This window comes from Sinocyclocheilus rhinocerous, unplaced genomic scaffold, assembly GCF_001515625.1.
Source record: "Sinocyclocheilus rhinocerous isolate Xijiao unplaced genomic scaffold, SAMN03320098_v1.1 scaffold557, whole genome shotgun sequence".
Classification (NCBI taxonomy): Eukaryota; Metazoa; Chordata; class Actinopteri; order Cypriniformes; family Cyprinidae; genus Sinocyclocheilus; species Sinocyclocheilus rhinocerous.
Window position 1 is genome coordinate 61,140 of NW_015633548.1, and position 24,121 is coordinate 85,260.

At 38.4% G+C, this 24,121-nt stretch overlaps 2 protein-coding genes across 6 annotated transcripts in view; one reads left to right on the forward strand and one right to left on the reverse strand.

Annotated features, from left to right (window-relative positions):
- Positions 1–138: 138 nt before the first annotated feature.
- On the forward strand, positions 139–9,530 carry LOC107744506 (four and a half LIM domains protein 1-like). Of its 2 annotated transcripts, none has more exons than XM_016558183.1 (6): positions 139–341; positions 6,340–6,521; positions 6,599–6,776; positions 6,854–7,023; positions 8,331–8,517; positions 8,930–9,530. In XM_016558183.1, exons 1-6 carry the CDS (start codon positions 191–193, stop codon positions 9,082–9,084), a joined length of 1,023 nt encoding a protein of 340 aa, XP_016413669.1. In that variant the 5' UTR covers positions 139–190; the 3' UTR covers positions 9,085–9,530. The 2 variants fall into 2 exon arrangements, with proteins under 2 accessions (XP_016413669.1, XP_016413670.1); XM_016558184.1 differs by lacking the exon at positions 139–341 and adding an exon at positions 3,216–3,727.
- A 1,127-nt stretch (positions 9,531–10,657) lies between these two features.
- LOC107744507 (ensconsin-like) overlaps positions 10,658–24,121 on the reverse strand; it is a 40,373-nt gene continuing 26,909 nt past the window's right edge. The window contains exons 6-17 of one of the 4 annotated variants that reach the window (XM_016558188.1): positions 22,467–22,592; positions 20,413–20,528; positions 17,434–17,570; positions 17,027–17,268; positions 14,595–14,730; positions 14,094–14,274; positions 13,907–14,011; positions 13,740–13,793; positions 13,538–13,610; positions 12,611–12,800; positions 12,277–12,521; positions 10,658–12,201 (exon numbers count right to left, since the gene is read on the reverse strand). In XM_016558188.1, coding sequence (XP_016413674.1) covers positions 12,194–12,201; positions 12,277–12,521; positions 12,611–12,800; positions 13,538–13,610; positions 13,740–13,793; positions 13,907–14,011; positions 14,094–14,274; positions 14,595–14,730; positions 17,027–17,268; positions 17,434–17,570; positions 20,413–20,528; positions 22,467–22,592 — 1,613 coding nt within the window. In that variant the 3' untranslated portion in view covers positions 10,658–12,193. Of the gene's footprint in view, positions 12,202–12,276; positions 12,522–12,610; positions 12,801–13,537; positions 13,611–13,739; positions 13,794–13,906; positions 14,012–14,093; positions 14,275–14,594; positions 14,731–17,026; positions 17,269–17,433; positions 17,571–20,412; positions 20,553–22,466; positions 22,593–24,121 lie in introns of all 4 variants that reach the window. The other 3 variants (XM_016558186.1, XM_016558187.1, XM_016558185.1) reach the window with 3 other exon arrangements.

Here is a 24,121-nt window from a genome sequence, read left to right on the forward strand (position 1 = left end):
ATCTGAAGTGACGCATTACTGTAGAATATTAAAGACTATAAACATGTTCATATTTATATCCTGAATGAATCACTAAACATGCAGAATGATTATTTATCACAACTCACTTAAATATCTATTTTCTCTTTAGGCTTTTATACACAACTGGTTAAGCACAAAGAGTGAATTCCAGTCTGATGTCACTGTTGATATGAACTCAAAGTATTTGGATCATATCCTGATTTTTTTTCTTTCTTTTCACTCCCCCTTGTGGATGTTTTTAAGCCCAGTGATCCTGCAGACGAGGAGGAGACCGTCTCTCATCACCACCGCTGCAGACAGCTGTGACTCAGTGCTCACTGGTAAGTGTGATCTAGGGATAATGGAAGATAGATGCATAACTTTTTCTGCGGAATTCTTTAATAGAAATGCATGTATTTATTAGTAATATAGTAACTGATCGTCTGAAGACTAAATTACCATGTATAGTATTTTTCTCCTGAAATAGGTAACGGGTAGACTTCACAAACTTTAGAATATGTAGCATTTGTGTTTTTATGGTGTTTAGGGTGAGTTTACGCAAAATCTATATAAATCAAATTTTTAGTTTATTTTGTTTTTTTGTTATGTAATTGAGTTTATGAGTGCAAGAGACGACCGACTTATATCCAAACAAATGCTGAAGTTAAGCATAGTCCTTAACTCTAAATCTGCCCTAAAGGTTATTTTTCCCGAGCCACACCTGTAGAATTTCACTTTTATACTGTAAAGACATTATCGCATTTGGGAAACGATTTAATTTAATCTAAGACATTTAATGCAGTTTGTCCCATGAATTTTTCTGAGAGTCAGGAATGCTATTGGAATTCTTATTGGGATCTAACTCCTTCAGGAAAAAAACTCCTTTACAAAAGTGACATAAGATCCTGCTGAATAGACAAATTATTATTATTGTTATTATTATTATTATTATTGTTGTTGTTGTTGTTATTTTGATTTTGTTCAGAATTTCAGAATACAGTTTATCCAGCAGAAGATCATTTTATTCTTCAAGGATTCTTATTTATATTATAATCAGATATAATACTATTATATAGTAACTGACTTCTAAACAAAACCACTTAAAGGGGTCATATGATGCTTTTTTAAAGATCATTATTTTGTGTATTTGGTGTAACAGAATATGTTGACATGCTTTAATGTTCAAAAAACATATTATTTTTCAAATACTGTACATTATTGTAGGACCTCTATGCCCCGCCTCTCTCAAACGCTTCGTTTTGCATTTCTCATTTCCATCTGACTCACATCCTGTGTATCTTATACACTGCATGCACGTTACACCTCTGTTTATGTGGCTTTTTAACCTGAAAGCATCAGAAGTAAAGTGGCTTTACAGAATGTTTGTGCCCGTAGAAATCATCCTGCCATATAAGGACAAAGTTTTTGGGGGGGATCCCACACACCATATAATCAGTTACGGAAACACTTCAGCTGAACAGTCTCAGTCTCAACGGCACATCTTTGTAATCCACTAGGTCAGTGTGTGTATACAGGTGCATCTCAATAAATTAGAATGTCGTGGAAAAGTTCATTTATTTCAGTAATTCAACTCAAATTGTGAAACTCGTGTATTAAATAAATTAAATGCACACAAACGCAACATTTTCTTTGGAGGTCCTAATTAGGAAATGCGGGGCTCTGTAGACTGCGCAACTTCATTCGGTCCACTTGGGGCGCCACATCTCTCCTCTCCTCCACTGCTCTCCCTGATCTCCACTTATGACTGGTGACACACTTCAAGCTAAACTGTAAACATATATTAACCCTATCAACCCCACTGTACGTAAATAGATTCAAAGACCTCTAAATTATCTACATGATGAAAACGTTGCTGGAAAAGTTTCAAAGTCTCCTGCATGCCTTTTGCCGTCTGATTGATAGTTTATACTTTTAGTGAGTAAAAGTCCTTTTAGTATAATTATAAAAATGTCCACCTCCAGGTCGTGGTTCATATGTCTTTTTGCTTGTACTTGTTCTTGGTCAATGAGATGGAAAACACTGGTATGCTGACCTACCGCACACATGTTGTCATGTTCCCTAACTGTGTGAGCTCTGGGCGGTCATCAGATGAGTCACTGCTCTGTGAATAGTATTGTGATTAATTGGCTGGATTTATTATCGTAACTGAGAGGCTTTTAAGACATTCCTGGAAAATCTGAAAGCAGAGCTGTCTATTTTGTTTACTTGGTTCATTCCTAATGGAATAGAGTTAATAGATGCCAGAATCCAAGTAACACTTGTAAGCTGAAATGCACAAGATCTCTGGCGAGGGATAAAATTAATGGTCCATTCTGGTCCATTCACGTTTATGAGCCATAATAGTGCTGTTGTTTTCCAAACTGCCCCACACTTCCAATTTATTGTTACCTCACATTCTTCAACGAATGCATCATATCCAGATGAACAAGAGCCTACAGCAAATGTTTTCCTTCACATCAACACTGACCCACTCTTATGTTAGTATCTTCCTCATCCTCTCCACAAGGTCGCAGGTCTTGCCAACAGTCTGCGGATTCCTGTAGCAGGCCTTCAGCTGTGATCTGCTCTCTAGCAGGTTTAGATAAGAGATGAGAGGGGGTTGTTTTAGTGCATGATGCCAGCTTGCTATTTCAGGCTTTAGTAGAGGACACCGTTTCCATTGTCCACACTGGGTCAACACTGACCACCAAAGAGTCATTTCTACGACATTTCATCCAGACAAACAAAAACACATTTTCTCTACACCTTTGTGGGTGAGTTCAGATGGCTTCAGTCCTTTCATGGAAATCATTTGTTCCTCTGCAAAATGAGTTGTCTGTAATCATTAGTGTGTTTTTGGATAATGTCATACATATTTGTAAGTCACTACAGGAATCTTGGTTGGGTCCAAATGAAGCATAGTTTTCTTTATGCATCACAATAATCAACCTGAAAACTTTTCGAAATGAGAACAGCGCTCCGTTTTATTACAAACACGGTTTAGCTCAAATGGTCAAAAGTCCAGTTCATAGTGAGCATCGAAGGCATCTGAGGTCAGTTACACTTGTGTGTGTGTGTGATGGCGTCCTCTTAAGACCCTTGAGACGTGGCATTTGAGAAGCAATGAATCTTTCAGTGTCCACTTTTCCCTGATTCCCAGTTTCATTGCAACTATTGTTTAAACCGACAAGCCAAAAGCAATACAAAGTTTATTTCACAATATAAGCACTGATAAACAAAGTAGTTCTAGGTGAACTCATAAAGTACTGGAATGGCCCTTAAGTTACTAATCCATTTCAGAACAAGCACAAAACCTCAAGCCTCTCCGATCCACCAGATCCAATGAAAGGCTGTGAAAATCCCTTTATTCTGCTCTCTGATGTCACAAGCAAGGAATTCAGATGAATTCAGTTCCCTCTCTTTGACTCCCTCCCCTTCACTTGTCTTTTGCAGCATAGCCTAACATGGAGAGGGCAGCTGATGCTTTGGTTGGGATTGTTGGGTTTGGGAGGACAGGCCATGGGTGTGGTGGGCAACTGGGGGCAGGGGGTAGGTTTTAAGGGGCAGCTGGGGTCGTATATATGACAAATAACTCGAAGAGAAGAGTGGAGTTCCCCTGTAACTCTTTGGCTGTTTGGTTCTCTCCATCCATCTTTCCATCTCTTTCATTTCCTCAAGGATTTCCTGTATTTCCTGAAAGCAGATATGACTTTCCACAGGCACTCAGGTAAAGATGTACAGACATGAAAAGCTTTTGGTGGATCGGCCCATGGATTCTCCTCATGTGCATCCATTGGCACTTCTTTTGCTGGATATGGTTTATAGCTGAACTTTCACTACTATTCAAAAGTTTGGTTCCAGTATTTTGTTTTAAACATTGCTGATAAGAAATGTTGCTTGAGCACCAAATCAGCATATTAGAATGGTGATAATGCTGTAAATTCAGCTTTGTATCACATGAATAAATGGCATTTTAAAATAGAAAACAGTTATTTTAAATCGTAATATGTTTTTACTGCATCAAATAAAAGCAGATTTGGTGAGTATAAGAGATTTCTTTCAAAAACATGTAACATTTTTAACAACCCCAAACTTTCGAATGGTAGTGTATATGTTGTTTTGTGATTTAGTATGGCCATATGTGATTTGTATATGAAAATGCATTGGCTTTGCATGTATTTAGAGGGGTTTCCAGTAAAGTTTGTTTAATATTTCCAGTATAGAACAATATTTATCTTATTTGAAGGGCTGTGCAATATCAGTATAAGACAATCTTAGCTAGCCTGGTATAACCCAATGTAGCAAATATTTCTTTATCAGTGTAATTTTGATGGTGAGCTCAGGTAGCAGCTGTATGAATGTGGTCTTAATCTAGACCACTTTAGTCTAAGTCAAGATAGTGCTCAAGCTAATTCACCGATTCAACACAATCCGAGTCTTTTCTCATGATTTATTTGGACTACATTTGTTAGTGTCAAATATAGGTGCATCAATCAATGTTTGCTTTAATGTGGTTACTGTCCTCCGCATGGCTGAATCTGATCTCGCGTTGACCTTTTGAGCAGCATTTGCTCTTCGCTTTGGGACAAAGTGGTCCATTTGATAACACTCTGACAGAGCTAGCTAAATATGAACAGCTGATGGACGGTATCCCAAAAGGCTTAAGGATTGAGCATACTGATCTTTCAGTTCCCAGAAGCCACAACACTAATGTTTGTATACATCTGAAGTCAGAGGAGAGAATGCAGGAAACTGGCATTACTAAATAGACTTACTGAATCTAGATGTTTTTTCCACAGATTCAGTTGTGTTGGAAGTTTCACCCAGATTATCTTCTCTTTGGCAGTATTTTGTTCTATATTAGGATATACTATAACATTTTAGGTCAAGGCTTAATCTGTGGAATTTCTGTCACATCATTCACTAATATTAATCGTCATTGTTGGGAACATTGGAATCAACTCAGTGGGGAAACTTGGATGTTTAGACTTCTTTTTTCACTTCCACGTTGCATTTCTGACCCGTTTCGTTTCAAGAATCATGTTATCGTTTTGATTGAATATGTCGAATTTAATGAATGTAACCATAACGACGGCTAACAATAGGATGTTGACTGGTAAGAATGAGTCTGTACTGTAAAAATACAGCTTCATTTATCAACGGCCAGAAAATTCAGCTTTGGCACCATCAGAGGTGAAGTGTTAGTGGCCTCATCTGTGGGGTGATTTGGCCTCTGGCTTTTCAAGCAGACTTTCCTAAGTTGTTTGGCATGCGGTTGCTAAGCTGTGTTTACAACAGATGCAGACGTGCAGTCAAAACATTTAACATCCTAACAATATCTTGCATCCCAAGGGACACTGGTCAATTTAAGTCAGAACTATTGGCTGTATGTGCTGATCAATGCTGAGTGCAACACTTTTTATGATCTATATAAAAGAGTAGCTGTCCATGTGGCCTCTCCGTTAGTTCAAGAGTATTTAGAAAACATAATAATCTGTAATCGAAACAGGAAATTCCTGAAGTTCATTTAAAAGTCCCTCCCAGTCAAATCAGTCCCTTTAGCCAACACGGATTCTTGTTATTGCGTTATACTGGCCTCTTGTGGTGACTTGATATATTATAATAATCACTAGACACTTTAAAGAACATGTAGCACTGAATAGAGAGAGAATCATGTAGTCTCTACTTGATCAGTACTGTAGAACAAAATGATGAATGTTAAAGTGCTCCAATATTCTCTATTTTGGTATACAGGTCAGTTCTCATCACTGTAGGTGTGGAATGGTGTGGGAGAGACCACAAATTTAGTCTAGTCACTCAGTTTATATCACATACCAAAATATATTTCAAAATGTATTTCAGGGGCAAAACATACATTTCCATTTTTTTTTTTTTTTTTGGATGTATGTGAATGTATTTTCTTGGATTTAAATATACAGAGGGCAAAATAAATATTGTATATATGTTTTTATATTTTAAAAACATTATTTTGCCCTCCATATATTGAAAAAATGGCAGTGATATATTGGTACAAAACATATGTAAATATAATTTAATATTTTAGCAAATATATATTTTGTGTAGTTTACAATTAAAGAATATATTTGATTTTTAAATTTCATTTATTTAATTTTTTGCTGAGTGGGAATGAATCATTTAACCACCAAATAGTTCAAACTGTTCAGATGAAAAGTCATCATATCTTACCTCGCACAGCCATTGATACTCTCATCCTAATTTGACAATTCTAATATGATTTGTTTAAAAACCATATTACACGTTATAAACGTATGGTTTTGGCAGTCAGTTTTATATTTTGCCTTTGTTTTGTCCCTGCAGGCCCCCGCAGCTATCTGAGCTCCACCATGACCGAGCGTTTCGACTGCTTCTACTGCAGAGACAACCTGCAGGGCAAGAAGTACGTCAAGAAAGACGACAAGCCAGTGTGCGTGCGCTGCTTCGACAAGCTCTGCGCCAACACCTGCGCCGAGTGTCGCAAACCTATAGGCGCTGATGCAAAGGTGGGGGTGTTGAATGAAGAAAAATCCTTTTAAAGAGCATTTTACATTGTGCAGAGCTCACGGTGCTTTCTATCCAGGAGCTGACCCATAAGAACCGCCACTGGCACGAGGGCTGCTTCCGCTGTGCCAAGTGCTACAAGCCGCTGGTCAATGAGTCTTTTGCTGCCAAGGACGATGGCAAGATCATGTGTGGGAAGTGTGGAGACCGTGACGGATCGCCTCGCTGCCAGGGCTGCTACAAAGTGATTACGCCAGGTGTGTGCACATAAACACCTTTTTTTCCACGCAAAATGTGTTGTAAATGACAGCAAAGTTCTGGTGTTTCTCTGTAGGATCGAAGAATGTGGAGTACAAGCATAAAGTCTGGCATGAAGAGTGTTTCATCTGCTTTGAGTGCAAGCAGCCAATCCGCAGCCAGAGCTTCCTGACCAAGGGTGATGATATGTACTGCACTGCCTGCCATGAGAAGAAGTTTGCCAAGAACTGTGTCCGCTGCAAAGAGGTCAGTTAACAGTATACTGAAGGACTGTACTGTCGAAAGAGTTCATAGATGGAACAGAAACACAACTTCAGTTCTATTACGGTGCAGTACAAATTCAGGCATAATGCACAGTCAGATGGCCATTATTGCAAAATTAATTTTGAAGCAAACTATTATACGGGTACTTGGCAAACAAATTACTTAGAATTTTGGGGTTGGTAAGATTTTAATGCTTTTGAAAAAAGTCTCATGTGCACCAAGGCTGCATTTATTTGATCAAAAATACAGTAAAAAGTGTAATATTGTGAAATATGTTTGCAATTTAAAGGGGTCATATGATGCTTTCTTAAAGATCATTATTTTGTGTATTTGGTGTATCAGAATATGTTGACATGCTTTAATGTTCAAAAAACACATTCTTTTTCAAATACTGTACATTATTGTAGGTCCTCTATGCCCCGCCTCTCTCAAACGCTTCGTTTTCTACAAAGTGCCTCCTTCCGACAAGCGCAGTCTGCTCTGATTGGCCAGCTGACCCAGTGCATTGTGATTGGCCGAACATGAGACTTTAGTCTTTGCAACTTCAGGGCTCTTATCTATGCACGATCAGCTTGTAATACTCCAAAGAGAAAAGAAAACTTGAAATCGCATCATATGACCCCTTTAAAGTAACTGTTTTCTATTTGAATATATTTTAGTGTAATTTAATTCCTGTGATGCATAGCTGAATTTTCAGGATCATCATTCTAGTCTTCAGCATCACATGGTCCTTCAGAAATCATTCATGTATGCCGATTTGCTGAAACATTTCATGTAACAATTTTATCAATGTTGAATTTTTTTAAATCATATTTATATGAAAACCTTGATGCACTTTGTTTTTCAGGAATCTTTGATAAATAAATGTTCTTTTGAACCGTCTATTCGATATCTCCATTAAAAAAAAAAAAAAATCTTTTGAGCAGTTTAATGCGTAAAAAACGCCTCACTGAACAAACTTTCACTATTACAATCTATTACTATTGCTAGTAAATTTCACAAATATTTACAGAGAAACAGCAATCAACATGTTACATTAAACATGATGTTTGAAGTGTTCTTGTAAAAACAAAAATTATTTTTCTATAGCCTAGTATACATGGAACTCTATTTTGCTTTGTAGTAAATGAAGTCAATGCAGAGTTAACTGTTGCTCATCTTGTGTTGGTTGAATGAACGACTCTTGAAACGGCACACAGACAATCAAATTCAGAAGACCAGAACTAACCATTCCTATCAGGCATGTTCTGAAGCATCTGTACTTTTGTCTGATCTGTTCTAATAATCAGGCCATTAGCAGCGGTGGAATCACCTATCAGGACCAGCCCTGGCACTCTGAGTGCTTTGTGTGTAACACGTGCAAGAAACCTCTGGCTGGAGCTCGTTTCACGGCCCATGAAGATCAGTTCTACTGTGTGAACTGCTATAAGGCTGATGTGGCCAAGAAATGCTCTGGATGTCAAAATCCCATTACAGGTATAATCTGCAAATCTGTCCCAGTATTAAATAATTCTTTTTTCCTCACAATTACAGAAAACGTGTAACACTTACTCTACAATACATTAAAGGGTTAGTTCACCCAAAAATGAAAATTCTGTCATTAATTACTCACCCTCATGTCATTCCAAACCTGTAAGACCTTCATTCATCTTCTGAAAACAAATTAAGATACTTTTTTGTCACGTTCAAGGCTCAGAAAGGTAGCAAGGACATTGCTCTGAAGATGAACAAAGTTCTTACGGGTTTGGAACGACACAAGGGTAATTAATGACAGAATTTTCATTTTTGGGTGAACTATCCTTTTGAAGGAATAGAAAGCATCACTAATAATTGCATTTATAATAAAAAAAAATTCCATATTTACCCCTGTTGTCTTTCTGTGTTCCAGGATTTGGCAGAGGGACCAACGTGGTGAACTACGAGGACAAAACCTGGCATGAATACTGCTTTAATTGCAAAAAATGCTCCCTCTCCATGGCCCACAAGCGCTTTGTCATGAACGGAAATGACATCTACTGCCCTGACTGTGCCAAAAAGCTGTGAGGGCCTGATACAGCTGATTAATGAGCAATTAAGATAGAAATGATGAAATGTGTTGAAATCTCGCAACGCTTTGAGTGTTCAAGTTAAGAGAAACCAGTGAGGGTGTTCGCATTGATAAGTCACTGGAAGATTGAGATTATTTTTTATCAAGTTCTTGGAGCAGATAATGAGTGCTATATGAAGGGCTTTTCTTATGCAAAACATATTACTGCAATCATAAAAGCAATCGCTGGATTTACAAACCTAACAATGCATTTTAAGCTTCAGTTGTTGCAAAGCTATGGTGAAACTGTGTGATGTTACAATAGGAATACAACATGCATTTAGTAAACTCATTTTGCTTTGTGGAAAAAATGTTTGATTAGTTTCTGGATAATGCCTTTGAAATGTTTTTATGCAAGTCATTCTGTTAATACAACCGTAAGAATGAAAAGAGACAATAAATGACTCCAAACATTTATCTTCCAAAACTTTATTTTAACAATTTATATTTTCCCCAGTACACTTTAGATATATTTACAAATATAATTTGTGGTCAGGGCTATTTCAAGACAAGAAACTGCTCAAACAAAAGCAGATCCCATTCATGACCCTGTTCAAGGAGATTGATTGTCATGGCCGAGATAAGCTCACATGACACGTTAAGGTATTAATATATGAAAATAAAATACAGTCCATTCAGCATCTAAGGCACAGTCCTATTCTACCCCTGCATTGAGTACTCAACATTAAAGAGCAGTTTTAGTTCTGATGTATAAAGCGCAACTCTAAAGGTCCCATTAGTGGAAACATCTGCATTGGAGTAAACTCGTCTGAAAGTGGCTGTGTTAGTGTCTTACAAAAGCAAACGCAACTAACACACACACACGCCTCAATGATTGGGGCTACACCACAACATGAAGCAATTTTGGAAAGTGTTATGAGTATAAAAGGCCAAAACCGAGGGAATCCCAATGATCGCTGGTCACTTCTAACCTCCGCAAACACTTTTCCACTGGAGTCTAAGAGCCTGAGTCCAAAAGCAAGAAAGTGACTATTATACAACAAAAGATAAAAATCACAGAAAGCGGTTGCATATAAAATAACAGAAGAACATTAAATACATATTGAGGGATCTACAGTATTTCTAAATGTGGATGGAATGATACAAATAAGGAAAATTTACTTGTCAGTTAACCACAAACTCAACTGTTTCTTTAAGCTTTGTGGCCTTTAACTGGTCTGTGAATAACATTTCAAAAGGAAACTCAACATTTTACACAACTACAGTACACAAAGCCAACTGAACTCTTCAAGCATATGGAGACCAATCAGTCTGGACATTTGAATCCGCAGTCAAATGCCAAATCACACTTTCCCTGAATCCTCTAGCTGCAAATGTAAATCGCAATTCTCAACCTCAATGAGAGGCAACATGCTTAATGGATTCTCTGCAAACATCCCTGTTCAAACTCAAAGCAGCTTCACAATCAAATAGCCCTCTTGACTTTGCTTGTAACCCTCAGTTCACATTCTTTTTTCCAACTCACTTCACACTTCAAAAACGCATGCTAGTGCTGTGTACAGTTCGTTACATCTGGCCTGTTAGATTAGCAACAGCTTTTCTTACAGTACAGTGCTGTACCACACTATACAGTACACCAACCTGCTGCCTAGCTCTTATTCCCAACCACAAGTATAGCCAGACATCCTAATACTGATTACATAATACTTAGAAGAGTTTTAAATATATATTTATGCATTTTTAAAGAGAAAACTACATTTATTGTGATTATTTAGGCCATGAATGGATGTGAGAACTAACAGTAACTGTATATACACGAAGAAACATCAGGACCTGATAGTACAGTACAACCCTGAGGGGACTTTGGGCATTGCAGAATATGAAATCATTCAAGTTTAGCCACTGGAACACGTTTCCTCAAACTCCAGGGAACAGAAACATGCAGAAAGTGTGCAAGTAGGAGTTACAGTAATTCTCTGTGTTATGTTATGCAATATAGTAGCAGATAGATTCATGCAGACATATTGAGGGTCACTTAAATTAGATATTTGCTAACTAGTCATATTTATGTACAGGCAGAACAGGATATCAACAATACAGGTATTTACTACAGAACAGGAACGAACATAAAAACCTCATTAAACAAAAGTGTTACATCAGTCTGCATTGAGCCCCATCATCCTTCAGTCTCAGAGCTCAAGGCAGTATGAACATGTTTGCACTCCATTTGAATTAGAATCAGTCTGGTAAACGGTTTTAATGAAACATCTCGAGAGAGATTTGCTATCTACAAGTGTTACACAGTAGGAATGCTTAAGTTGTTGCACGGGATATAGTGTTAAACACTATACAGTGGTGATGTTTATGCCTTTAGAGAGGAGAAACAGAAGCTTAGAGGAAAATATCCTGAGGTCACATTAAAAGCACATCAGAACAGGAGAGTTGCTGCACTAGCAGCCCGTCTAACCTCATGCTTCTACGTTGGATCACATTCCTGAGCTCCGCTCAACAGTTCAGACACAGGGTTTTAATTAGTACGTCTGTGATTGGAACCAATGTCAGCTGAAGATATGTGAGAATTTCCTTTTTCAAAATGCTTCACACTGACTCGACCAACCAGATTATTCAACAAAACGCTAAAGTTGAAGCTATAACGAATTCATATGTGCCACGTGAACACCTGGAATTTAGCAAAAAAGTGCACGTGGTAACCGTCAAGAGACCGTAGCCGTTTAAATGTGAAGAAGCCGCATGAATAAATAAGTTGTCTCCACATTTAAAAGCCAAACAAAACAAAAAAAAAACATTTAAGAAATGTATGGAAAAAAACTAATCCTGATGTCAATATTATAAAGATGTAGAGCTGATAAACGAAGCAAGCACACTGAAGGAATCTATCATTTTCCCTGAAGCATTTCTTTAGCTTGTTACGTCCAACTTGTCTTTATTTTTTCTTGCCTTATCCGTCTATTATCTGCAGAGGCTGTGCGGCACTGTGCGCTTTCCCTGGCTGTCCAGACGAGTCTGAGCGCTGATACTCTGAGGCTCAGCTGGACGTGACTCACGGAGTGCAATAATCAGCAGGCCTTAGACAGACCTGCACATTCACATCTCTGAGAGAACAAGAGAAACATGAGGTCAAATCAATATAAACACCATTCCGAAGACTTCGAGTAAAAAGCCCTTACCAGACAGGGCTTCAATGGGCTGGGCTGGATGAATTGAGCTGGTTTTCTCTTCGAAGGCCACTCTAGGCCCCTCAGGGCTCCCATCGTCCATCAGGGGTTTGCTCTTCGTATGAACACCCAGATCGATCAGCTCTTCGAAGCTCCAGGATCCTCCTTTACCATTCAACTCTTGCACCAGGTTCACTTTAGCGTCCTCGTTCACAAACTCTGAGCCCTCCATCAGACAGGACTTAGGAGGTGGGCTGCTGGAGATTAAAGCACAAATGTAAAAGTTGACATATGCACCACTAGTGTAACCCAGATGAAACTAGAGTAAATGAAGTCATTTTTGTACCTGTCCACTGAGGGATCCTCTGTGCTGGGTCCATTGCTGTACTCTTTGTTGTCCACATCTGTTCGTGTGTTCATACTAATAACTGGCCCGTCTTGCTCTGTGACTGGCTCCTCCACAGATAAGTGACGCTCCTGAGAGTCTGATGGCTCGGTCTTCTTGGCATTCTGCTCTGACTCGACAGCCTCATTCTCTAAATTTGAATGAGACAGATTAATTATTCAGTCCTACATTAGGGATTCACAATATATGGAAATAAAATTGTGACATGTCTTAGTGTGATTATCAAACTGCAAAGGGTGTGATCTAATTAAATAAACATAGGCTCAGAGTGAGGCGCAACACTGTGTTCATTTACACACAAGCAGCTCATGTTCTGGTGTTTTCAATGGCTTCAGTTTGCAGTAAATGCTGCTTTATTCTCTACATGCACTGTGCCACTCATTTCAACAGATTTGTCATGAGAAGCATTTATAAATTGGTTCGGCAAAACAGAAACTTTATAGGATTCCTGGAGCTTTTTGTCAAAATGACAGCTCAATGGTTTCACGGTTTTATTAAATAATAAAAATCACAATAAAAAATATAATTATTATTTTAAAGCCAAATTGAATGAGTCAAGACACACCCAAAGAGTTTTTGCAATATGTATAATATATAATATTGCAATGTCAGTTTTTCCAGTATTGTGCAGCTGTATGTTACATATAGTGAGAGATTATATCTTGTGACTTTCAGCATTGGCTGTCTTTTTGAATTTGCTTAGTACATTTTTTGTAAATACTGTGTAAAGCAGGTGTTCAGTTTCATTTCAGCAATTCTCCTATAACTTGTCACTTGCTTGTCAGTGAACCATCAGTCATCTGCTACATAGAAACTCACTGTTGTTGCCAACAAAATAATATTCTGCCATTTCTGGCATAAACTGACCCTTATTTTCACAGTTTATTTGTTCCTCAGCCTCCTCTCCGTCTTCATCAGGAATGTCTTTCTCATCATTACTCTGAGAGAACACGCAGACACAACATAAGTAACTGCTTGGGAGTTGAAATGATGCATAACAAGTAGATACATCATGCCTCAATTCTATATAACAAGCCATAGGCTATAAAATGAAAGCTGGTAAACTTGCCTTAAAATCGATTTGGTCTGTTTTTCTGGTTCTCTTCATAATTTCTTCAATTCTCTGCAGATGGAGACAGAACACTGAAGCAACTTGTACGATTCTTTAAACTACAGCTGCTACCTTAAATTCAAATTGTGTAAGTGTCAGTGTCATGTGATGGCGTTGCCGTTTACCTTCTTTCTCTCCATGCGCTCCTGTTGGTTCTGTTGCATAATGCGTGCTCTCTCCTGACGCTGCCTCTCTGCTTCCTCTTGGGCCTTTGCTTCAGCCTCCTCGCGCTGCCATTGAATGAGCAAGAAGTCAATTATTCAAACAGAGCAGCTCTATTGGGGTTTCTGTGCAAGGGGACTGTCAACGCACCTCTTTATCTAGCTCAGCCTGTCTTTGCTGCTCCTCCTGCTCCATTCGCTGTCTCTCCTCCTCTGCTATAAGAGCCTGCTCCTCCTCTTCTCTCTTCCTCTCCTCCGCAAGCCTCTTCTCCTCCTCTGCACGCCTCAAGTGCTCCTCCTCCGCCAGCCTCTTCTCCTCCTCTTTCCTCAGCCTGTCGAGACATGATACCTCAGGGCCTCTGGCACTTCAAAAGTAAAGTTTTAACACACCAAGCTGAGGATCACTTCAGCTTTAATGACTGCACAACAAACCTGCTCTTACAAACAAGAAAAACAAGAATACGACTACAAACTAATGCCAGTGTTTTTGTTCTGATTCTTCTGAGTAATTGTAGGTTTAAGATCATAATACTTATATATTATTTGGCTAGTATATTCGGAAGTAGTCAAAGAAGAATCGTGTGCATAGTAAAGTGTCAAAGCAGGTTCCTGACACTGAAACACAACACTGAAGCTTATCAAATAAACACACCTCTCCTCTTCTTCTTTCTGTATGCGGAGTTGCTCTTCTTTCTCTTTCTGCTCGCGTGCTAGACGTCGGTTTTCCGCCAGGATCTTAGAAGCCTCTGCAGCCGAGTTATTTCCTGCGACAGCTTTGGAACTGGATTCTGTAAACACATATACATTACGCATATTAATATTATCTTTGCAATTATTTATAGTTAATGAATTACTTTCTTCTATAATAATAAACAATAGAATGCATTGACAGGGAAAGTCTCTTTCACAAAGTAAAATTATAATAGATTTATGTTTCCAGCAGAGGGCACTGGGTCTCAAGGATAACCCTGCACACTGTATACAAACTCGGTAACCCCAGCAGCATCTGACCTTGTTAGTAGGTACCTAAAGGCATTCATTACACAAAAGGTGCTGGTTTGCTGCTGTAATAACTCAAAGGCTTTGTTTTGGCCAGACATTTGGCAAGGCAGGAAGCAGTAAAAAGCTGAATCATTTTCAAAGCTTATTTCCTATTAAACATTAGATGAAAGAAATGACCTTCTTCATCATCGTGACTGCAGCACTTGGCAGAGGATCTTATATGTGCTGTAAGGTACATTAAGGGGAGTCTGAAACGCAGTACTGTACTGAAACCCATCATGCTTCATCTTCAACAATTTCTGATTAACTTCACACTTTAAATTTATCATTAAAATTTTTCCCATTGATCCTGAGAGAAATGTCAATTAAACTACAAAATTAAATTCTAGTTAGAATTTAAAATCAACAATTGGGTGCAACAGTTAGGTTCTAGAAGTATAAAAACACCATTCATTTTCTTCACAGGGGAATTCATTTTAACAATAACTTAACGTGAGCTATGATGTTGTTAATCAATGGTACAGGCTTTCATTAAAGTGGTCATATGATGTTGCTAAAAAGAACATTATTTTGTGTATTTGGTGTAATGAAATGTGTTTATGCGGTTTAAGGTTAAAAAAACACATTATTTTCCACATACTGTACATAATTTTTTCTCCTCTATGCCAAACAGCGTAGAGGCCAGAGGCCTAGAGTGAGCAGAGGCCGGCTTGAGTGAGCGGCGGCGGCGGGCGGGCTTGCGGCAACCACATGGACTCCGCTTCGTCCACGGTGAAAGCCGATCCGGCGATCCACAGCGTGAAGTTGATGTATTTCCTCAGCGACCAGCACGGATCAGCTCTAGGCATGACGAAGCGGATATCGTCCTCTTTTGGAAGGCCAAACAAAGTAGATTCGCTTTCACAACGAAACACACAGCGCCTTCACGACATGGCGGCGGCGGCAACAACAATACTACAGCGAGAATAAAAGTTACGCCTTCTTTCTTTGCGTGAACATTTGGGCGGCGTTATGCAAATCTTCCCACATAGTGAGGTAGATATGTGGGGGCGTGTTCGAACGAGCCGTTTTAGGTAGGCGTGGTTGACTCTTAACTTTTACAAAGAATATCTCTTTGGATTTGAGACTTTAGTCTTTGCAACTTTACAGATCTTCTTTATGCACCAAGAGCTTGTAACACTTCAAACAGAAAGTAAAAATTTAAATCGCATCATATGACACCTTTAAAGCTATTATTATTGTAATATATTATTGTAACCTTTTTTTGTTTTCTTTTTTTTTTTTATAATTCCGTTTAACAGTGAAATTCCTGGTGAAAAACTACATTTCCCATGATTCTGTAAAGAAATTTCCACCAATCATGGAACTGAAATAAGCAAATTGTGTTAAAAGAACTCAGGAGTGCCTGCCCTTTTTATGAAGCACTGAGAATGACTTCCTACACTCTCAAACTACTTAAAAGGGTTAGTTCACCCAAAAATGAAAATTAGGCTGCGTATTACTAACCCCCGAGGCATCCTAGGTGTAAATGACTTTCTTCTTTCAGACGAATCCAGTCGGAGTTATATTAAAAATTGTCTTTGATCTTTCAAGCTCTATCATTGCAGTCAGCGGGTGTTGCATTGCTTCAGTCCAAAAGAAGTTAAATAAAAAGCGCCCATGCATAAAACAAAAAGTGTCACACACGGCTCCGGGGGGGTGAACAAAGGCCTCCAGTAGCGAATCGATGCGTTTTTGTAAGAAAAATATCCATATTCAAAACATAACTGATAGAGCTTGAAAGATCAAGGACAATTTTTTATATAACTCCGACTGGATTAGTCTGAAAGAAGAAAGTCATATACACCTAGGATGCCTCAGGGGTGAGTAAAACGCAGCCTAATTTTCATTTTTGGGTGAACTAACCCTTTAAATATGTGTGTGTCAATTAAAAAAAAATATTGACTATAGAAATGTAAACAATTTTTTAAAGATTGAACTGAAAACTGAAATCGTCAGACATGGAAATTATTTTAAAATTCCCTTGCACTGTCAGGTATTTCATATCACCATCAATATTTTTGTTTATTTGAGTTCACTCACCCTCTTTGGTCTTGGGTGCGGGTGCCGGGCTGGGTGTGCTGGTTTCTGGAGACTGTGGGGTGACAGGAATCATGGGAGACATATCCTTTGGTTTAGAGTCCCTCTTGCGAAGGGTAGGTGGGCCGGTGGGGGTGAGAGCAGGTTTCTGGATGGGTGGAGGTTTGGATGTGGCAGAGGGCTGAGGGGATGGAGGCCGCTGTTTCAAACCACTGGGGGAAGAAGGGCGGAAGTGTGGACTCTGCCTGAAGGACACAAACATAGAAGGGAAGTTAGAAGATGGGCTTACCCACATCCGTACTATAGACAATGGGAGATGCAATTTGAGCGGCAGATTGTAAAGGTCTGAAATCAAACTATCATTTTAGAGTGAAACCACTGCAGGCTAAACCTGATCTCAGGGGTCTTACTTGGCTGCTCCAGGTGAGGGCGCTCTTGTGGTGGTGTTAGCAGCGGGAGAAGGAGACGGGGATCGGTGACGACTGGAGGGCGAGGCAGGGCGTTTTCCTACTGGTGACGTGAAGCGATTCTCAGTCTCACCTTTCTGCTTTTACAAATGCAAAAAAGAAAAAAAATAAGAGAGATCACATCTCATCCACTCTATGAATTAATGAGCAAAACACTAAAACTGATTTTAAGATTTAAATTAGATTTTGAATCAAAGATTTTCAATGTGATCTCTTCTTTTGATCCAAAAGTCTATGTAGTGATAATCACTGTTCAGTGTAATCAAAGCAATATATTCACTCCATTGCAGCTGGGATTTTACTGCTGTCATCAATCTGAAAAAGACATGTCCTTTCAATCTATTTTTAATCTTCTGTCCACATGCTCAGGGTGTCAATGGGACAAATGAACTAAATGCAGGACAGGCTCATAAATGTGGAGACGTCTTTTACGGGAAACCCTCCCCACATGATCACAGCAAAGCAGCAAGCAGTGAGTACACCATGTTTTCTTCTCTAACTCTAGATATCTCTCCAAATGACTATCAGGCAGATCAGATATAGAGAGCTGTAAGGCCAAGTCACTGGTGAAGCTAGAGTACAGTATGACCATCAGAGGGAAACATGTCAGATTCAATTTACATTCCTTCAATGACTATACAACGCAAGCTCTCATTCGCTTTCTCTTTGAGACACACACTCAAGCTCTGTTAGCATTCATTATATGTAGGGCAATGTTTTAAATTAACTGTCTGAATGAATCACTGAAGTGGGCATTTCTAAACCTCTATATGAGGGATCATACTGTCACATGTAGTTCAGATCTGATTATGTTAGAGTAAAAAAAAAGAAAGTCAGACTCGGCATGTTAAGAGCCTAAATGCCCCTAAACCTCCAAAGATAAATCATAGTTTGAGGTCTGACTAGTACACTGTAGTAAAGACAGTAAAGATATTTATAATAAATACAATTATATAATCATTTATTATAATACAAATTCTTCTATTTCTGTAATATATGCTGTTTTTGTAGTTTCCAGAAAATATTAAACAGCACAACTATTTTTAACATTGATAATAATAAGAAATGTTTCTCAAGCAACAAATCAGCATATTAGAATGATTTCTGAAGGATCATGTGACACTGAAGACTGGAGTAATGATGCTGAAAATTCAGCTTTGATCACAGGAATAAATTACATTCAAAAATGCACTATAACAGAAAATAATTATTGTAAATGGAAATATTTCACAATAATTTTTGATAAAACAAATGCAGCCTTGTTATGCTTAAGAGATTTCTTTCAAAAGTGTTTTAAAAATTCTTACCAACCCCAAACTTTGAAATGGTACTGTAGTTTAACATTTTCCTGTTTTGCTAAGCTAACTGCACAATGCTTAATCAAACAGACAATACATAGTACATGCAAATATTTGGTGAAATAGGACGTTTTTAATAAGACTGGACTATTTTTCAGTATTGAATGAAAAATTCTACTAAAGTGTGTGAAAGCAAGTGTTTCCAGCTACACACACTCCTTTGTTGTTGAAATGTGTTTAAATGCCATCATTCGTACTCTGATTTCTGTCACAGGAAATCAGCAGTTTGAAAAGAACAGTTTGGCACTTGGTCAAAAAGTGATTGATGTAACCCAGTTCCCTGTCTCTCCAGCAGCGGTCTTAAGCCTGGATCAGATAGTGTTATTCAGAACGAACAGCTCACTGATTAACGTCAGGGATAAATCCAAGCTGTTTTGCAAAGCAAACCATAATATACGGACATATAAATGTCTGAATGAGTACATATTGTTTTAAGGCATTTCAACTAAGGAAGACACAGATAACACACAGGGCACTGTAGTTCCGTTAAGATTATCCTGGTAATGAGAGTGCGGATGATTGAAATCAAATTACATACATATACCAAGCAGTTCTACTTATACACTACAGTACTAGTCAAAAGTTTTTGAACAGTAAGATTTTTAATGTTTTTTTTTTAAAGAAGTCTCTTCTGCTCACCAAGCCTGCATTTATTTGATCCAAAGTACAGCAAAAACAGTACAATTTTGAAATATTTTTACTATTTAAAATAACTGTTTTCTATTTGATTATTTTTAAAAATGTAATTTATTCCTGTGATTTCGAAGCTGAATTTTTAGCATCATTATTCCAGTCACGTGATACTTCAGAAATCATTCTAATATTCTGATTTGCAGCTCAAAAAAAAAAAAAACTTTTTATTTCAGATAAATGCTGATCTTTGGATCTTTCTATTCATCAAAGAATCCTGAAAAAAAAATGTTGATAATAATAATAATAAAAAATGTTTCTTGAAGAGCAAATCAGCATATTAGAATGATATCTGAAAGATTATGTGACACCGAAGACTGGAGTAATGATGCTGAAAATTCAGCTTTGATCACAGGAATAAGTTACATTTTAAAATATACTCAAATAGAAAGCAGTTATTTTAAATAGTAAAACTATTTCACAATATTATTGCTTTTGCTGTATTTTGGATCAAATAAATGCAGGCTTGGTGAGCAGAAGAGAGTTCTTTAAAAAACATTAAAAATCTTACCATTCAAAAACTTTTGACTGGTAGCGTAGGTGTTCCTTATATATGAAAAAATAGCACACATTGATTTTGTTGGGTCAAGATATCTGAAAACACCAGAAAAATGCATAAATCTAGCATTTTTCTAATTTTATAAGATTAGAAAGGAATTCTATTTTAAATAAATGAACTTTCTATTACGCAAAGAACCCTAAATATTTAAATATTTAATGTTTTAAAACATAAAAAAAAAAAAAAACATTCCAACATTAATAAAAAAAGTTTCTTTAGACACCAAATCAGCACATTAGAATGATTTCTGAAGGATCATGTGACACCAAAAAACACCCACTTCAAAGTGGAAGTTGTCATGCATCATCTGCTCACCTGTGTCATACTGCAAATGGCATCTGCTGACACGGAAGTAGGCGGGCCTTTCTTTCGATCGCTGCTGCGACTGCGTAGGGCTCCACGGGCCGAGGGCTGCATGGGGCTTGCAGATGCTGAACGAGGACACAGGTGAGACTCTGGTAAAGGACACAGTCAGTGGTGCACAGCCAGGGACAGCAGGGAAGGAACGTCATAAGCAGCCGAGTGGGTGAGCAAAGCAAAGGTATAGTAAGGGACAGAAAGAGGGAGATATAAAGAGGAAGGGAGAAGGGGGGAAAGGGATGATAAAAGCACAAAACATTGGTGTATGTTAGATCATTCATATGGGCTGATGGGGAACTTTTGCTGATAGCACTGATGGCCTCAGGTAGATTGGGTTTGATGGGTGTGAGACAGAGAGAGAGACATGGCAAGGGACAGACAGCATCCTGGGCAGACATTGGTCACCAATATGCTAAAGCACACCATCTTCACCAAGCAAGCACCTTAGGCTGTAGTTTTATTAAGATCAACAATAGCATAAATTAAAGAACATTCACTCACTCATTCTCAGCTTATATCCACATCAGGGACATCAAACAGCATAAAATGTACTTACTTTGAACGTAATTTGTCATAACCACCAATTTTACAGAAATAGTGGTTAAGGAACAGCGTTGGGCAGTAACGCATTACTTAAAAACGCGTTACTGTAATTTGATTACTTTTTTAGTAACGGAGTAATTTAACGCGCTATAATTTTCAAAATAGTCATTACAAGTTACAAGCCGAGGTCTCTATACGTTACTGCCGTGTTACATTGCTGACAGAATGCAGTGTTTTATAATCTAGAGATTGTAAAAAGGATGTAGCACACGCACTGTCGAGTCAAGTGCCAGTGGATTAGAGACCTGCTCCCGCGAGACCCGACGCAACAGAGTGCGGTGCGGGACAAGATGGGTGAGTGCTGGTGCGGGCGGGTAGACACTCGTGTGTGTGCGGGATGCGGGAGAATAAAATTATTCACGGGACTCCCGCAAAAAATATCTAAACAAATTAATTGTTATTCATCTATTGTACAAAAGCAACATGAACTAATATAAAATATAAACGATTAACAGGTGCAAGCGTATGCAGAGTTTCTATTTAGGCTATAACACGTGTTTGCAGCGTTGAGCAATGTAGTGCTGAAACCTGCGTGCTCACGAATCCTCGCATTATAACACACGAATTGTAGACATTATGAAAGATTAATTATGCATATATTTATTGTGTTATAACAGAGATTTGTGAGATTGCGATGAACTGAGATGTCTTTTAGAGATTATAAATGCAGCACTCTTTGCTGGCATTCTGCCGTGTCAAACCATGCACGCATCCGCTTGCTTTAGTTACAAATAACAGTGTTCTGTGAATGTTGATGCTTTAATAACAAATATTTATCGGGAGCGTGTATGCTGGGATTTCATAAATTTCATGGAGAAAAAAGTAACGTAACTAGTAATGTAACTAATTACTAATTACTTTTGAAATAAAGTAATCAGAACAGTAACGTGATTACTTTTAAAAGGAGTAATCAGTAATCAGTCATTTGATTACATTTTCAGAGTAACTTGCCCAACACTGTTAAGGAATGATGTTTTAGTGGAAAATTAATGGTAATTCTCACTTTTTAAGCTGGTTTCAGCATAAACAAAGGCAGGCAAAAAATGCAGAGCACATCCTACAGTTGGTTCCCAAAGTAAACACCCTATTAATTTCTCCATAGAGAAGCAGAGGATCACAATCATTTTTTTCCTTTCTTCTATTTTAAATTGGTTAATTGCTAAATTCACTAATCATAATCAAACCATATAAGCCACTGTTTCCATGAAAAGATAAACTGCAAATCAAACATTGCTAAATTTGTGTCAATGCATGTAGAACTTAATAAATGTTATTCAAGCCACATTAAAGGATTCCAGCATGCCCAATACAACACGCCAACCAAGCACCCTTGCAGAATGCCTTTAATCTACACACAAGTGGAAGGTTCCGGAACGAGCTGGGCCTCCCTTTCCCTCTAGTGTTACCTTGGATGTCGCCTCCTTCGGCGGACAGGGCCGCAGCACTCTTGCTTCTAGCTAGCGAGGCCTGGGTGGGTGTGAGCAGCCGACTGAGGACACTGCTATCCACGGGGGCAGCCAACGAGCGGCGAGCTATAGATATGGTGTGCCCATACAGACACGAAAAACAGAGCAGACAAAAGGGAAAAGAAAAGAGATAGGTTGAGGAATAACACAAAAGAGGAAGGAGAGGGGAATGACACCAATGTGATTTAAAATGCAAGAATCAACACAAAAACCAAGGAGAAAAGTGCTTTAAATGTAAACAGTAGATGTCAATTGAGACTCTCAATGCTGGTAAGACAAAAAGAATATTAGTGAGATAAGAGGAAGGTGATTGGGAGCAGGACCAGGGCTGTGGAAGTGGAGGTGAAAACAAAGGGAAACATAAAAGCCAGGACTAAAGAGTAACTTAAAGAGCTTTTTGAGATCCATCAGACAAAAGTCAAATGCTTGAAGTCAGGCATTTTTAATTTAAGGTATAGATTTAATTTATGTTAGTGTTAAATTAAGAAACGGACTACAGGACAGCATTTGATTCAGTCTGGTCTCTACTGCAGTTTTACAGAATCTAAAAATTTGATGAAACTGAATTAATTTGATACTGCTTGCACACTGCAAAACTGTAGCAGGACATGCTAACAGGGCGCATAAAGCTCTTGCTGTCATGAGATCTATGTTTGTAATCAGAGTTACAAATCAACAGTGGGGAAAAAACTGAAAAATGAAGGAGTAAAAACTTAATGTCCCTTTCTTCTCTTTTCCTCCTTGGCACTGTATTGATGCAGACCAAGTTGTAAAGAGGGGTTGAGGCTGTGAAGCCTTATTGAAGGGAGTTCAATAATAAGGAACTGCTCTAAGCATAGAGAACGGTGGTGTCTATCTGAACAAGTGTGCACTGTGATGGGGAAATTTTCAAGAGTGAATATATAAACCAGGAGTCTAAAGATGTCTTGCAAACATAAGATCTACAAATAAATACAACGTTCCTGTAAAACCATTCAGTATTTTACATATTTAAACCTGAAATGACAATACACGCACTCGCACATCGAAAACAGCCATGGCACCAGGGGCCAAACTCCTTGGTTAATGTCATATGGGAAGAAAAACAGCATAATGTTCACATAAACAAAAACACATTGTATTTACATACACTCATTCCTGGTGAGTAGGTCAGTTAGTGAGAACTCCCTGAGAGAACGAAAAAGCAACAAGGAGAGGTTAAGACGTATTGAAAACTCAAGGCAGCAGCAAACACCAACCAACGTGTGGGCAAAGTAGCATAGACATTAGCGGATTGTTATGTTTCTGGTTGCACGATGATTTGATGCACGAGTGGAAGGACATGGCAAGCAAAGAACATAGGAAGACAGACGCTGCACGTTTATAACCACAAACCAACACTGTGAACCCCATGCTCCTCCCAACATCCCTTATTACCCCAATATCATGTTCTGTTGGATGTGGATTAAACAAGAGCGGGGCGGACCATAGACGTGAACACAGTTTGCGCTTATTTATTAGTAAATGGCGAACAGGCATGGCGAAATGTCCCAGTTGGGATTTAAGCACCCGATTCATCTGCTGTGGATTTCTCTGGTTTGGTGGTGGGCTGTGTT